Raw genomic sequence first — 15,168 nt, forward strand, 5'->3', positions numbered from 1 at the left:
TTTGGTAAGAATATTTTAAAATATAGGTTTTATTTGTGTGTGTTTGGAATTCACACGGAAGCCAGCGGAAAACTCGTGCGAGTTAGTTCTCTCTGTCCACTGTATGGATTCTAGAAAGCAAACTCGGGTCATCAGGCTTTCCCACAGAGCCATCTCTCTGGCCCAAGACCTTTGTTTGTTTGTTTGTTTGTTTGTTTTTTGATATCACTTTATCAACATAGCACTTAAGTGTTTTAAAAGGATACCAAAAATGGTCCAACGTTCTAAATTTAAGCACAATATTAGAATGATCAGATACACTTAGAACGTCATGAAGCTATGTAAGAAAAGGAACTTCACTTGAAATGTGAGTAGTACCTACACCGTATATATAGCTTTTCAGTTGCTTCAATAAACTAATTCATGTCAGACAAAGGTAGAATTATGGCCGTCTTCAGCAGTATCTACAATTGTAGGATTACTCTCTGATTTAACATCAAGATGTTGAGGAAAATAATCCCCAGGAGGGACATGAGACTGTAACACAGTCACCAAGGGAAGGGTCTCTGGATGTAACAGAATTCCTCCCTGGAGGAAGGTTGTGTAGGTCTTGTGCATGGTCCCCCTAAGTGTGGGCTTCTGACAGCCATGGATCACAGCTTCTTGTGCACTTTCTGATGCTGGATCAGGTGCCCGTGTTGATTGAAGGCACGACCGCACTCACCACACTCGTAGGGTTTCTCTCCCGTGTGGATCCTCTGGTGCTGGATGAGCACCGAGTACTGGCTGAAGGCTTTGCCACAGCTATTGCACTCATAGGGTTTCTCGCCGGTGTGGGTCCTCAGGTGCACGATGAGAGTTGCTTTCAGGCTGAAAGCTTTGCCACACTCTGTGCACTGAAAGGGTTTCTCACCTGTGTGGATTCTCTCATGCTGGATCAGGGACCTGCGTGCACTGAAAGCGTGCCCGCATTCGCCACACACGTAGGGTTTCTCTCCAGTGTGGACTCTCTGGTGCTGGATGAGGTGCGAGTGCTGGACAAAGGCCTTCCCGCACTCGTAGCACGCGTAGGGCTTCTCCTGGGTGTGAATCCGCTCGTGGTTCATCAGGGTGGAGCGGTGGCTAAAGGTCTTGCCGCACTCGCTGCACTCGTACGGCTTCTCCCCGGTGTGTACATTGTGATGCTGGATGAGCACGGAGCGGTCGCTGAAGGCCTTCCCGCACTCGCTGCACGTGTAGGGCTTCTCCCCAGTGTGGACCCGCTGGTGCTGCAGCAGCGTCCTCTTCACACTGAACGTCTTCCCGCACTCGCTGCACCCATGGGGCTTCTCCCCAGTGTGCACCCGCTGGTGGCTCCGCAGGACGGTGCTATGGTTGAAGGCTTTCCCACACAAGGGACACACATAGGGCCTCTCCCCGGTGTGGATCCGCTGGTGCTGGATGAGGTGGGAGAGCTGGGTGAACGCCTTCCCACATTCCAGACACTCGTGGGGCTTTTCTCCCGTGTGTATCTTGTGGTGCTGGGCAAGGTCAGAGCTCACTCGAAAAGCTTTCCCACATTCATTACACTCATAGGGCTTTTCGCCCGTGTGGATCCGCCTGTGCTTACTAAGGACAGAACTCTGGCTGAAGGCCTTGCCGCATACGTGGCACACATAGGGCTTCTCGCCAGTGTGTATTCGCTGATGCTGAAGGAGGTGAGAGCTCCGACCAAAGCACTTTCCACACTCAATGCATATATAGGGTCTCTCTCCACTGGGAGCCATCTGGGGCCGAGCAACTGGTACACTGGGGTTCAACACGTGGGCATTCTGGGGGCCAACAGACTTTGGACTCGGACAGAAGTTCGGTTCTGTTTTGTAATGTTCATCAACTTTCCTCAACGGTGTTTCCGCCAACATGGCTGACGCTTCGTCTGAGATTAAGGGTTGCGCATTCGAGTCTGTGTTTTGGTTCTCTTCCTTGGCTTTGCATTCTGAAGCACCGAAAACAACATGAAAAGGTTAACACTGGTTGCGATGGTGGGTGATCTATGCTGATAATCCTGGCACTTGAGAGGCTGAGGCGAGAGGACTGTGAATTCAGTGCCAGTCTAGGCTACCTACAAGGGCTGCTTTATAAAACAATAACCCAATTGGGTGGTGGTGGCACACGCCTTTAATCCCAGCACTCGGGAGGCACAAGGCAGGTGGATCTCTGAGTTCAAGGCCAGCCTGGTGTATTGGGTGAGTTCTAGGACATCCAAGGCTACACAGAGAAACCCTATCTCTAAAAACTAAGGGCTGAAGAGATGGCTCAGCGGTTAAGAGTACCCGACTGCTCTTCCAGACGTCCTGAGTTCAATTCCCAGCAACCACATGATAGCTCACAACCATCTGTAAAGAGATCCGATACCCTCTTCTGGTGTGTCTGAAGACAGCTACAATGTACTTATATATAATAAAGGGATAAGTCTTTATAAACTAAAAAACAAAAACAAAATAAAAAATTTTTTAAAATTTAAAAAAAGGAAAAAGAAAAAAAAAAACCCTAAATCAAAACATAAAACAAAACCTCCAACAGCCCAAATCAAAATAAAAACAACAAAAGGTTAACACTGACAAAACTGCCCAGTGCAATACTAAAGCTGGCTTTGCTGCAGTCTCCCATGTGAGAGCCAAAGGGAACATCTTTCTACAGATCAAAGCCATTGGTGGGAGGAAGGGGAAGGTATCAGCCTGTCTGCCCTGTGCAGAGTGGAAGGCACACAACAGTGGGAGCACATCCTCCTGTCCCCTGCAGTCGTCGTGATGGGTTTCCATCAGCGGCAGGTCTCAGCGCATGAGCAGCGAAGCAGGACCTGGGGCTGGCAGGGGAAGCCTGAAGCTTTTGAGGGGGCCAGGGGACCTGGGACCAATGGCTTCCTCTATTGTGCAGTGCTGACGGTCACCTCTGTGGAAGACAATTCAACGTGGAGAATGCGCTGTGTAGCAGGTGGTAGGGTGGATACTTAAAGAGACAGATCATGGGAACCTGGGGCCGAGTTTAGGTTGGAGATGAGCTGGGAGGGTGGCAGTGTAAACGGGAAGGAAGGCTCTACGGCAGACCGTGTGTGTATGTGAGCACTGGGAATAGCCATGTTTCATATCTCAAGTTTAAAGTTGTCTTCACATCAAGACTCTCGGGGAGATGGCTACACTGGGCCACGGCGTGGAGAGGTCCTTCAAACACAAGGCCTAGCAGGTCCCTTCAGGTTTCCTTTATACTGTCCTGTTGCAGAGGATAGTGGCCCACTCTACTAGTGCATTGTGTAGCCACCTACGACCTAGAGGCCAGGCTCAGGATGCCAGCCCACCTGCTGTTTCCAGGGTCTTAGCTGTGGATGCCCCTGAATGAGTTATCATACTTGATTGATATCCTTGGACAGGAAGCCCCACAGCAGAGAAGACGTAAGAAGGAAATTCTTACCTTTTAAATTAAAGCGTGTGTGTGTGTGTGTGTGTGTGTGTGTGTGTGTGAGACAGACAACTTTTTGGACTTAAGTACCTTTTTTAAAAGTTTTATTTACTTTATGCGTATGATGGTTCTCTGTCTGTGTGTATGTCTGTGCACCACTTGTGTGCCTGGTGCTTGTGGAAGCCAGTAGGAGGGCACGAGTTCCCCTGAAACTGGAGTTACAGAAGCTTGTGAGCTGTCATGTGGGTGCTGGGAATTGAACTCAGGACCTCTGGAAGAGCAGCCAGAGCTCTTCACCACTAAGCCATCTCTCCATATCCCAAGTAACTTTCTAATGCTATTATAAATGTTGCGACTTTAAGATTTATGCCTTTGCTTATTGATGATGATAATACAAATTATTTTTATTAGCTATTGCTAAATTCACATATAATTACCAATCTCTTTTTTTCCTAAGTTAAAGATCACATAAAGCTCAAATAATACTTTCCCTTCCAATTCATATATATATAAAACTCTGCTTCCTTTCATGCCTGGAGCCTCAGTACACTATCTTGTGGCTTAGGGGAAGTGAATTCTTTTCTGAGATGAACTCTCATCCCTTCACCCTGAGTATCAGGTTGAGAAACTTCCCTTCTATACTAAGATGCCTTGTTGCTTTCTAAACCACCAAGTAACCATCAGAACCCAAATCTCCCGCTAATACCTGGGTAGCCACCTATAGTCTTTCTGAGCAGTGACAAAATCCCAGGCCTCTCCACAGCTCAGCTACCCTGTCGTTTCTTCTTTGTACCAAGGTTTACCATCCTGTCTATCCACCTCCCTACATGTCCTCCTGTGGGCTATGGCTCAGACTTACACAGACCTATACCTCCTGGTCTGTGACATTCTGTCAAAGGAAGAATGACTGACCCTTCCCTGACCAATGGAAGCTTTTCCATCGGTGGCTCAGTCTGAATTAGTTACACCTTCAGTGAAAACAGGACCAATTCTCCTTACTCACCTGAGTGATCACTTCCTAGGCCCTGGCTCAGCTCAGTTTCCTGTCCATCCAGGACCCACGGATCTTCTCCTCGCTCCAGCTGGGATATCACAACAGGCTTAGATCCCGGAAGTCCTAGTCACGAGGAGGGAAACCCTTGTGTTACACAGTATTTACTAAGATACTCCCTTAACCCATGCTACATGCATGCATGCATGTGAAAATGAACAATTCCACTGGAGCTGAACGGATCCATTGAAGCAAGCCTCAGGATCAGTCTGGCCCACGTCCCCCTCCTCCCAGCAGCTGTCTTCCTCGGGAACTCCCCACGTGACTCCAGCATGCAAAGATACACAGATGGGGCCATACCCAGTGAGACTACATTCCCGTAGGTCTCCATCATGACGTTTCGGTAGAGGCCCCGCTGAGCAGGGCCCAGGCGGGCCCACTCTTCTTGAGAGAGTAGAACAGCCACATCCTCAAAGGTCACCTTGGCCTGAAATGACAGGATTTTGAGTGACTGTATATCTGACAGGCAGTACATGTGATGTGGGAGATTGGTAAGGCCTCCTTAGAGTCACATGAGCTCGATGGGCAGAAGTGATAGGGTTCAGGAGAGTTCGGTCTGCTATTCAGACTGTTTGGCCATAGGAGGACTATAGGAGTTTGGTTAAGACACTGAATAAGCTTTTGGAACCACTCACCTGGGGTGCTGCTGGCAGTGGCAGGAGTCCAGCTGCTGCCATCTTGGTTTCTTAGGACTGTGAAGACAACAGAAATCAGGAGATCCCGTGGGGCTGAGAAGGAAAAGAGAACACATGAGAGTCTGGTCCAACAGATCCTGACCTCCCAGGTTGTCCTTTGTCATAAATAGTCAGTGTAAGGCACGCCGAGGTGAGATCCAAGGAGCTGAAGCTACCACAGTCCTGCTTTATCCTGTCTCCCCTGCTCTTACTGGTGTTCTCTAGTACAGAGTTCTGAGCAAACATATGGTTCCTGGGCCTGTCCCATCTAGTAGGCTTAGTCAGGAAATCCCACTTAAAAAATGGGAAGGAGAACCAGAGGCTATTATATCTTTAAGAGTTCAAGGCCAGACTGGTTCACATGGTGAGTTCGAGGCCAGGCAGGGCTTCATACCCTATTTTGTTTTGCTTTTAAAAGATATGTAGGGGGCTGGAGAGATGGCTCAGAGGTTAAGAGCACTGGCTGCTCTTCCAGAGGACCTGAGTTCAATTCCCAGCAATCACATGGTGGCTCACAATTGTTAATGGGATCTGATGCCCTCTTCTGGTGTGTCTGAAGACAGCTACAGTGTATTCTTATGAATAAAATAAATAAATCTTAAAAAAAAAAAGTAGCCTAGAGAGGTAGCTCCTGACTCAGCGTTAAGAGCACTCATTACTCTTGTGAAGGACTCAGGTTTGTGTCCAACTCCAGTTCGAGGGAATCTAATGCTTTCTTCGTCTTCTATGGGCCATTACATACGGGTAGTACACATGAACTCACATAAGAACATACACGTGTCAGGGTTGGGGATTTAGCTCAGTGGTAGAGCGCTTGCCTAGGAAGCGCAAGGCCCTGGGTTCGGTCCTCAGCTCCGAAAAAAAAAACAAAAAAACAAAAAAACAAAACAAAAAAAATACACGTGAAAAGAAATAATTTTTTTAAATGATAAGGATTTCTAAGCAGGGTACCCATGTTCATTGTTTCCCAAGGGCTTAAAGTTCTGATTCATTACTCCCTGGACTCTCGGGGTCCTTACTGTTGGCTGACCGACCACATGTATGTTGGGGAGCCTATGAAGGCTCTGGTCGCCCGGACCTATGATCCTGCCTGCTCACAAGGACACTAGCTCTCCAGGGCCCACAGGTTCTATACTGAAGGCATTCACATGGCTCATGTGGGGCTGTAGGCATTGAGCCAAGCTGCCTCCCAAAGAAGTACTCCGTCCAGAGTGGGAAGTGAATGCCTACTCAAGGCCTACACTTCTGTGGGAAACCCAGGCTCAGATCCTTTAGTCAGACTTAGGTAACCTCTTGCTCACTGACAAGGGCTCAACCTCTGTATTGGCTACACAATCCTGGGCAGTGGTTACCGTGGGTGACCTGAGTCTAGAGTAACATAGAGTCTGAGACCTGAAAGATGTCTTGTCGCAAACACTCGGTGGTTGGTGGGTGCTGGACAACATACCGGGATAAACAGGTATTTATCACAACTAAATGGCTGGGGAAGAGGGGATTCTGAGAGCTCTCCTGACAGGGCTGGCCCTGGAGTGGATGGGTTCAGTCTTCTGAAGTGTTGGGGAACAGTCTACAATAGTGAGACGGGGCCAAGCTGATGGCAGATGGGACCAGAAGAAAAAACGAGGAGCAGGACTACGATACATTTTTCCGAGCATCTAGCTCTTTGACAATGAAATGGGAGGGAAGCACGGTTCTTCTCCCTTGTAATTCTAGCTGTTCAGAAGGTGGAGGCAGAAGAGGCCAGATTGAACTACATAGGGAGACCTTGTCTCAGGGGGGAGAGAAAAGGGAAGAGAAAGAGGTGAGTATCATGGTATCAGGACCTGCCGGTGTGTGTTGTGGGAAACAGGAAGTCAGGGTTACCCCATATTTTTAAATAAAATGTCAGACGTGTATATTTGCATGAATTGCTTTCAGGAAACCCAAACTAAGCAGTCTCTGAAGAACGGAGCATGGCGACAAGGAGGTTGACTCCAGCGTCTCACTCCTCCCCAAGTGTATGTGCGTAGTTTTATGCAATTTTCATTTGAATGCAACTGGAATCTGAATAAAATTCCTTTAGAATTTGCAGGAATAACAGGTGCAGAAAAGAGTCCAGAAGAACGAGTATGGGCAGTGGAGCCAGATCTCTAAACTAACGCGGGGTTGGTCTACCGAGGACAGACAGAGTCAGGCACGGGTCGACGTGGGGACCTAAAAGATGACAGGCAGGTTGGCAAGATGATCCGGGGTAAAAGTGCCTGCTGTCAAGTTCGATGACTGGGGTGTGGTTCCCAGGATCCACATGGTAGGAGGAAATCAGCTCCACACTCGCTGTGGCAAGCATGCTCACATGCATAGGCGAGCACGCATGTGCACACAGATACATCACAGATACACACAGACACAGACAGATACACACAGACACAGACACCCACCACCACCACCACCACCAACAACAACAACAACACAAAAGATTAGGACCAGCAAAACAGTTCAGTGGGCTTTCCACCAAGCTGGACAACCTGAGTTCAATTCTGAGACCCACATGATGGAAAGAGAACCAACTCCTTTCTTTCTTTCTTTCTTTTTTTTTTAAGATTTATTTATTATATATGAGTACACTGTGGCTGTCTTCAGACACACCAGAAGAGGGCGCCAGATCCCATTACAGATGGTTGTGAGCCACCATGTGGTTGCTGGGATTTGAACTCAGGACCTCTGGAAGAGCAGCCAGTGCTCTTAACCGCTGAGCCATCTCTCCAGTCCCAAGAACCAACTCTTACAAGTTGTCTTCTATATGCATGAGTGATCCCACCCCTCAGTCAATCAATCAATCAATTAATCAATCATATACCCCTATAGGCTTTAGAATTCAGCTCCTTATTTTGTAATGTTTGTTTCCACATGGAATATGATTAGATATAAAGTGCTCAGCCTCCTGCTTTCTGGCCCCCATATCTGAGCCCTGCCACCTCCTCATACGCTACCTCCTTTCCCAGTCCTCTGGCAGCAGCTAGGTCAGCCTATCTAGTCCCTCAGTCACCCTTTTCCAGTTGCTCCCCATAGGAGCAGATTCATCCCCTGTGCCCCTTCTGCTTTTTGGAAGAACACTGCGTTCACATGATGATGTCACCTCCACTGGACCCGGAGCAATCCTTGATAGGGATTCCTTTGGTCTCCTCATGGCGAAATCCAATAATATCAGCGCTTGGTCATTGTTTACTGCAGGCAGCAGGCACACTGCAGTCTCCCTCAGTGAGGCCTTCTCAGTGTCTCCCTTTGGCACAAACCTCTTCATTCACTTGGGTGATATTCCTCAGATATGTGAGAGAGTGACTGAGCAGCTCTGGCTCCCAGAAGCCTGACAGAGTGGCGGGCATTCAGTGTAGCAGAGTCCTGGCTACACCTGGGTGGGGTCTAGTGATGAGAATACAGAGAACTGCATTCAGGCCTTCTGACAGGTCCCCAGGCTCTTAGGGCTGATCTAGAAACTGTTGGCTCTTGGCTGTTGCAACTTCTGTGACCTTCAGGGTATGACAGTTTGTTACTATGTTTTCATTTTGTGAGCCAAATCAGAAGCCGATCATTTGTTTTGGAATTCTTAAAGATCTTGCTGGGACACTGCTTGCATGTTTGTTCTAGAGCGGTGGTTCTCAACCTTGCTAGTGCAGCAACTCTTTAATACAGTTCCTCACGTATGAAAGGCTACCTGTGACCACCAAAACACAATACTCGCAATTTTCCCTAAGTAAATGGTCATTATCCATCCATCCATCCATCCATCCATCCATCCATCCATCCATCCATCTATCCATCCATCCATCCATCTAATCAATAGCTTTCCTACACACTCAGTCCAAGACATGAAAGAACAGACACCACAAATCATAGTAATGCTAATTCGTATACTTTATTCACAACATCCATCAATACTTTGTTTTATTTTTCCAGACAGGATTTCTCTGTGTAGCCCAGGTTGTCCTCAAACTCAGAGATCCACCTGTCTCTGCCTCCTGAGTGCCAAAGATTAAAGGTATGTGCCACCACCACCCTATCCATCAATCAACAGTTTTATGAAAGATTATTGGGCTACAGGGTCTCCTAACTGAATATTTTTATTTTTATTAGGAAGACTCAGCAAACACAGAGGCATCTCTGAGCTACTAAGAAAGGAGCCAGCTGAGAAACCCACCACAGGGCCAACCATCTTAATGAGAGTCCCATGGACCTGAGCAGGAATGGGCAGCTTAGATAGAGCCAGGAATGTTGGCACTCACCTGTAATCTAGCACTTGGGAAGCTGAGTGGACGGCTAACACGAGACTACAAGGTAAGTCCTAGAGCAGCATATGTAAGAGACCAGTATTGGCTCAGGACCCCCAAAGCCAAGCTCTCAGCACAAAGATTTATTTGCCCCAGAGAGACAGAGGGCAGGGAATAAGAAACAAAGAAAGGAGATAAAGGATGAAAGGGGAGGGAGAGGGAGGAGGGCTGTTTGCTCAGGGGTTGGGAGGCAAAGGACTGCCTGTGGATAGAGAGAAGACAGTCGTGGCCCATAGGCAAATGGTTCATAAAGGTAAAATGGGAAACCTGAATCAGAATGAGGTGTTTAAATTTAACTGGGCATGCTATTAGGTGAGCCAAAGGGGGCTTTTGATTGCAGGACTTTGATAGCTGGACCTTGGTGGTCATTATCAGGAGAAAGAAGTGGCCAAATAAAGGACTAGACTTGGTGGCTAGCTTTAGGGATGGAATCAGTTTTTAGCCTGCCGGAGCCATGTTTCCCATGCTCCAGCTGGCTAGCCCCTTCACTATACACTAAGTTACATAGTGAGGTTCTGTCTCAAACAGAAAACAAACAAAAACCCCAACCAACAAACCATCCATCCAACCAAACAACCAAACAACCAACCAACCACCAACCACAACCAACCAACCAGCCAACCACAACCAACCAACCAGCCAACCACAACCAACCACCAACCACAACCAACCAACCAGCCAACCACAACCAACCACCAACCACAACCAACCAACCAACCACAACCAACCAACCAACCAACCAACCAACCAACTAACCAACCACAACCAACCAACCACAACCAACCAACCAACCAACCAACCATCCAACCACAACCAACCAACCAGCCAACCACAACCAGCCAACCAACCACAACCAACCAACCAGCCAACCACAACCAACCACCAACCACAACCAACCAACCAGCCAACCACAACCAACCAACCAGCCAACCACAACCAACCACCAACCACAACCAACCAACCAACCACAACCAACCAACCAACCAACCAACCACAACCAACCAACCACAACCAACCAACCAACCAACCAACCAACCACAACCAACCAACCACAACCAACCAACCAGCCAACCACAACCAACCAACCAGCCAACCACAACCAACCACCAACCACAACCAACCAACCAACCACAACCAACCAACCAACCAACCAACCAACCAACCACAACCAACCAACCACAACCAACCAACCAACCACCAACCACAACCAACCAACCATCCAACCACAACCAACCAACCAGCCAACCACAACCAGCCAACCAACCACAACCAACCAACCAGCCAACCACAACCAACCACCAACCACAACTAACCAACCAACCACAACCAACCAACCAGCCAACCACAACCAGCCAACCAACCACAACCAACCAACCAGCCAACCACAACCAACCAACCAACCACAACCAACCAACCAACCACAACCAACCAACCAACCAACCACAACCAACCAACCAACCAACCAACCAACCAGCCAACCACAACCAACCAACCAGCCAACCACAACCAGCCAACCAACCACAACCAACCAACCAGCCAACCACAACCAACCACCAACCACAACAACCAACCAGCCAACCACAACCAGCCAACCAACCACAACCAACCAACCAACCAACCAACCAACCAACCAACCATCCAACCACAACCAACCAACTAACCAACTAAAACACAGGAAAAGAGGAGTGGGGGGGATAAACAGCTCAGGCCCGTTTTTTGAGGAGAGACTCAAAATTGCTAGAAAAACAGATAATTAACCAAGTGCTTAAGTATTTTGCTAAGTATAAAAGTTAAATCCTTACACAATCCTCAACAAACTACCACAGAGCGGGGCCAAGACAGAAGATGTTAAAATTTTTAAAAAGGACAAAGAATCAGGGGTTGGGGATTAAGCTCAGTGGTAGAGCGCTTACCTAGGAAGCGCAAGGCCCTGGGTTCGGTCCCCAGCTCCGAAAAAAAGAACAAAAAAAAAAAAAAAAAAAGAAAAAAGAAAAAAAAAAAAAAAAAGGACAAAGAATCACAAGCTGAACTTGGAGGTGGAAAACTGTAATCCCATCACCGAGGAGCTGAGGCAGGAGGATCCTAAGAGTCCCAAGTCGGGGTTGGGGATTTAGCTCAGTGGTAGAGCGCTTGCCTAGCAAGCACAAGGCCCTGGGTTCGGTGTCCCCAGCTCCGAAAAAAAGAAAAAAAAAAGAGTTCCAAGTCAGCTTGGGGTCACACAGGGATCATGTCTCAAAGGAAATCAAGCAAACACTGTGGGGGAGGTCTGAGTGAGAGACAGTCCAGAAAGGAACTGGATTTCCAATGCATGCCTGGACCAGACAGCATCCTCAGCCCTAAAAGCCACAGCTCCATTCTGCCAAACGATAGATCAATCGACAATGACCCGAAACTGCAAGGGACTCAGCCTGTCCACCCATGGCCATCGCTGACCAGTCTGGCCGTCCACAGCCCACAGTATATTCAGGCAAATTTCTATCTTTGCAGTTCACCTTGCACTTTGCAGTATTCTATACAAATTTACTTTTGTTTTAAAGACTGAGTTAGTTTACCAAACAAAACCTCATTCATACTTCAAGTCCAACCAAATTAACCAACCAGTAAGAAACCTTAGGTATGCTGGGCAGTGGTGGCACATGCCTTTAATCCCAGCACCCGGGAAGCAGAGACAGGCGAATCTCTGTGAATTCGACGCCAGCCTGGTCTACAGAGCTACTTCCAGGCTGGCCACGCCACGCAGAGAAACCCTGTCTCAAAAAGCAAACAACTGGGCTGGAGAGGTGGCTCAGTGGTTAGAGCACTGACTGCTCTTCCAGAGGTCCTGAGTTCAAGTCCCAGCAACCACATGGTGGCTCATTCTAGTGTCCTTGACTGAAGAAAGCAACAGTGTACTCACAAAAGATAAATAAATAATTTTTTTTTAAAAAGAAAAAGTAGCAAGCAAGCAACCAAGCAGTCAAACAAACAAACAAAAAACAAACAAACAAAAAAAAAACCCTATGCACATTAACCACCCGAAACCCCCAAAATAGGGGTAGAGATGATGTCCGTTCTTTTAGAGACCGCGGGTTCAATTCTCAGCACCTACATGGAGGCTCACAACCACCTGTAATTCCAGTTCTAGGGGATCTGTCGCCCTCTTCTGGCACACAGGCACTGTACACATGTGCTACATAGACATGCACACAGGCAAAACACCCACACACACAAAATAAAGTAGATAAATCTGAGAACCGCAACAATCCTCTCCAAATAGGTCGGAGCACAGGGAAGAATTTAGTGTGACACTGGTGCACTTTCAAGTAAATGGGAGATAAAGTATCCAATAGAGAGTGGACAACGTTAGCAATGAGTATGATTGAGGGGGAGGGAGTCGAAGCTGGATCCTACCTTCATCCCTTATCTAAATAAATTCCATATAGAATCGACACTTTACAAGTACCTGACAAAAGTCAGATTATTTAAAAATAATCTTGAAATAAGGAAGCCCCTTAAAACACAGCAAAAAGTCAAAATACTTTAATGGAAAATACTTTGTGCATAAAACAAAACCAACAACAAAATCCTTCTAGTTGTAAAATAAGTAAATAGAATCAAAGAAGACACTTTCTCAATGGAATATATATTATATATATGGAAGTGTGTTTTTTTCTTTTTCTTTTCTTTTTTTCGGAGCTGGGGACTGAACCCAGGACCTTGCGCTAGCAAGCGCTCTACCACTGAGCTAAATCCCCAACCCCTGGAAGAGTGTTTTTTTTTTTTTTTTTTTTTGTTCTTTTTTTCGGAGCTGGGGACCGAACCCAGGGCCTTGCGATTCCTAGGTAAGCGCTCTACCACTGAGCTAAATCCCCAGCCCCTGGAAGAGTGTTTTTAACATAGAGAAAAAGAATACAAGCTAGTCAATCCAAAGGGGAATGCAAACAGCTAACAGACAAATGCAGAGGTCTCAACCTCAGAAATATCGAGAATCTTAATTGAAACATCTGCATGGTAAGAAAGCCCCAGGGACTGGTCACCTAGCTGGTGGGAAGATGGCTTACTAGCCCTAACCTATTAGCCCCATTCCACTTCTCTGTATCTCAGACAAGGAAATTCCCAGTGTGCAAAGTAACAGAACTGATGTCCACCCAGCTTTAAACAGCTAGTAGCGAAGCTTTCCTTTTATGTTAGGAACAAGAATGTCCACATGCACCAGTAGTAGCCCTTGCCTCCAGTTAATTATTCTAGAAAGATCCATAGGAAACTGCTTCCGGTGTCATTGTGTATTCACTGACAGGATGCTAGGCAGAGTAACATTTAAAAAAATTACTGTACAGCTTTTCTGTGTGTGCATGTGTACCTACACATCAGCAAGGACATGGAGGCCAGACGACAACCTTAGGTGTTATTCCTCCTAAGCCTTTCATCGTTTGGGGGGCAACATGGTCTCTTATTGGCTTGGAATTCGCCAAGTAAGCTGCTAAGCCGTAGGGACCTGCTTGTCTGCTCCCCAGAGCTGGGGATAACTGCACTCATCAGCACATCCAGATTCAAGTGTTTAGCTGAGCCACAAATGTGGGGGCTGGAGAGATGGCTCGGCTGTTAAGAGTGCATGTTATCTTCCAGGACCCACACTCGATTCCCAGCACCAACATGGCAGCTCACAGCCAGTTCCAGGGAACCCGATGCCCTCTTCTGGCCTCCGTTGGTACCAGGCATGCACATGATATACAGATACACATGCAGACAAAACACATAAATACATACAAAAATTAAACAAGAAAACGTCACGTTAGATAAGTTGTTGTCATCCATTAAAAGGGGCCGTTGCAAAGTAACAAGAGAGCATCAGCAGAAAGATAAAACAAATCCAAGAAGCTGGGTTATGTGGAAGAGAGCAGAGCTCCGTCGGTTTGACAAGAAATGCCCTTAGCTGCTGAAGATGCTAAGGACAGTGCATGTGACTTAAAATGCTGTATGGTGGCCCTGACTGTAGTCCGGGTTATTGGGAAGGATCGTGCGAACGCGGGACTTCCAGGGCAGTCTGGGACACGTTATTTTACCAGCCAAAACCTCATCCACAGCCCAAGCCAAACCAAATTAACCAACCAGTAAGAAACCGTATGCACACCAGAACCATCTAAACCTCGGACCAAGCAAGCGGGAGACACCGCGAGGGGTCCTGGGGAGGGGCCTGGAGGGTCCGAGGGATCGGAGGGTGCGGCCTGGGTCAGCAGCCCGGTCGCAGCCATCCGTCGGGGGAAGGGCTGGCATACGCTAGGGCGCGGAGGTTGGGTGCGGATGAAGGAGAGGGTCCCGCGCAGCCGACAGAGCGCCACTCACCATCTGCCGCAACCTCTCGCCCTGTGGCGGCTGCTTCAGCTCCCTAAGACAAAGGGGCCGTCCCGCCCCGTCTGCGCAGTCGTCAATCTCAGGGGACCCCGCCCCCAGGCCCCCACCCCCCAACTCCAGTCCTGGACCGGGACGCCCGAGAGTCGGATGGTCCGCCCGCCTCCTGCTCTAGTAAAGAACTCTGGCTAGCGCCCCGGGGCCACCGAGAGCCGAGGCCTCCGCTGTGCCTAGAGAGACCGCGTTCTGACCCCGACCGCGCCTGCTCTTTGAGGCAGTAGCGGAAGCCGGCGCGCGCAGTCCCTACAAATCCGAGTGCCTCCCTGCCTCGCCCCCTCCCTGAAGCCTCCGTTCTCCTGAGGGCCTTCGGTCACTTCCGCCAAGATCTGTGCTTGCC

General features: G+C 48.1%; 1 protein-coding gene across 1 annotated transcript; it reads right to left on the reverse strand.

Annotated features, from left to right (window-relative positions):
* Zfp647 (zinc finger protein 647) lies at window positions 1-14,815 on the reverse strand. Its single transcript, NM_001427380.1, has 5 exons — window positions 14,766-14,815; window positions 5,101-5,193; window positions 4,766-4,892; window positions 4,418-4,531; window positions 1-1,954 (listed from the first exon to the last, which is right to left on the reverse strand). The coding sequence occupies exons 2-5, from the start codon at window positions 5,140-5,142 to the stop codon at window positions 633-635; spliced, it is 1,605 nt and encodes a 534-aa protein (NP_001414309.1). The 5' UTR covers window positions 5,143-5,193; window positions 14,766-14,815; the 3' UTR covers window positions 1-632.
* Between the last annotated feature and the right edge of the window lie 353 nt (window positions 14,816-15,168).

The sequence above is a fragment of the Rattus norvegicus genome, chromosome 7 (assembly GCF_036323735.1).
Source record: "Rattus norvegicus strain BN/NHsdMcwi chromosome 7, GRCr8, whole genome shotgun sequence".
Classification (NCBI taxonomy): Eukaryota; Metazoa; Chordata; class Mammalia; order Rodentia; family Muridae; genus Rattus; species Rattus norvegicus.

What these genes read in the sequence shown, in the direction of transcription:
- Zfp647 (NM_001427380.1), bottom strand. Translation starts at nt 5,142, where the DNA reads ATGGCAGCAGCTGGACTCCTGCCACTGCCAGCAGCACCCCAG. An exon ending in CACTGCCAGCAGCACCCCAG is followed by an intron (nt 4,893 to 5,100) that starts GTGAGTGGTTCC and finishes CTGTCATTTCAG; the next exon opens with GCCAAGGTGACCTTTGAGGA. An exon ending in CCTAGGAAGTGATCACTCAG is followed by an intron (nt 1,955 to 4,417) that starts GTGAGTAAGGAG and finishes TCGGTGCTTCAG; the next exon opens with AATGCAAAGCCAAGGAAGAG.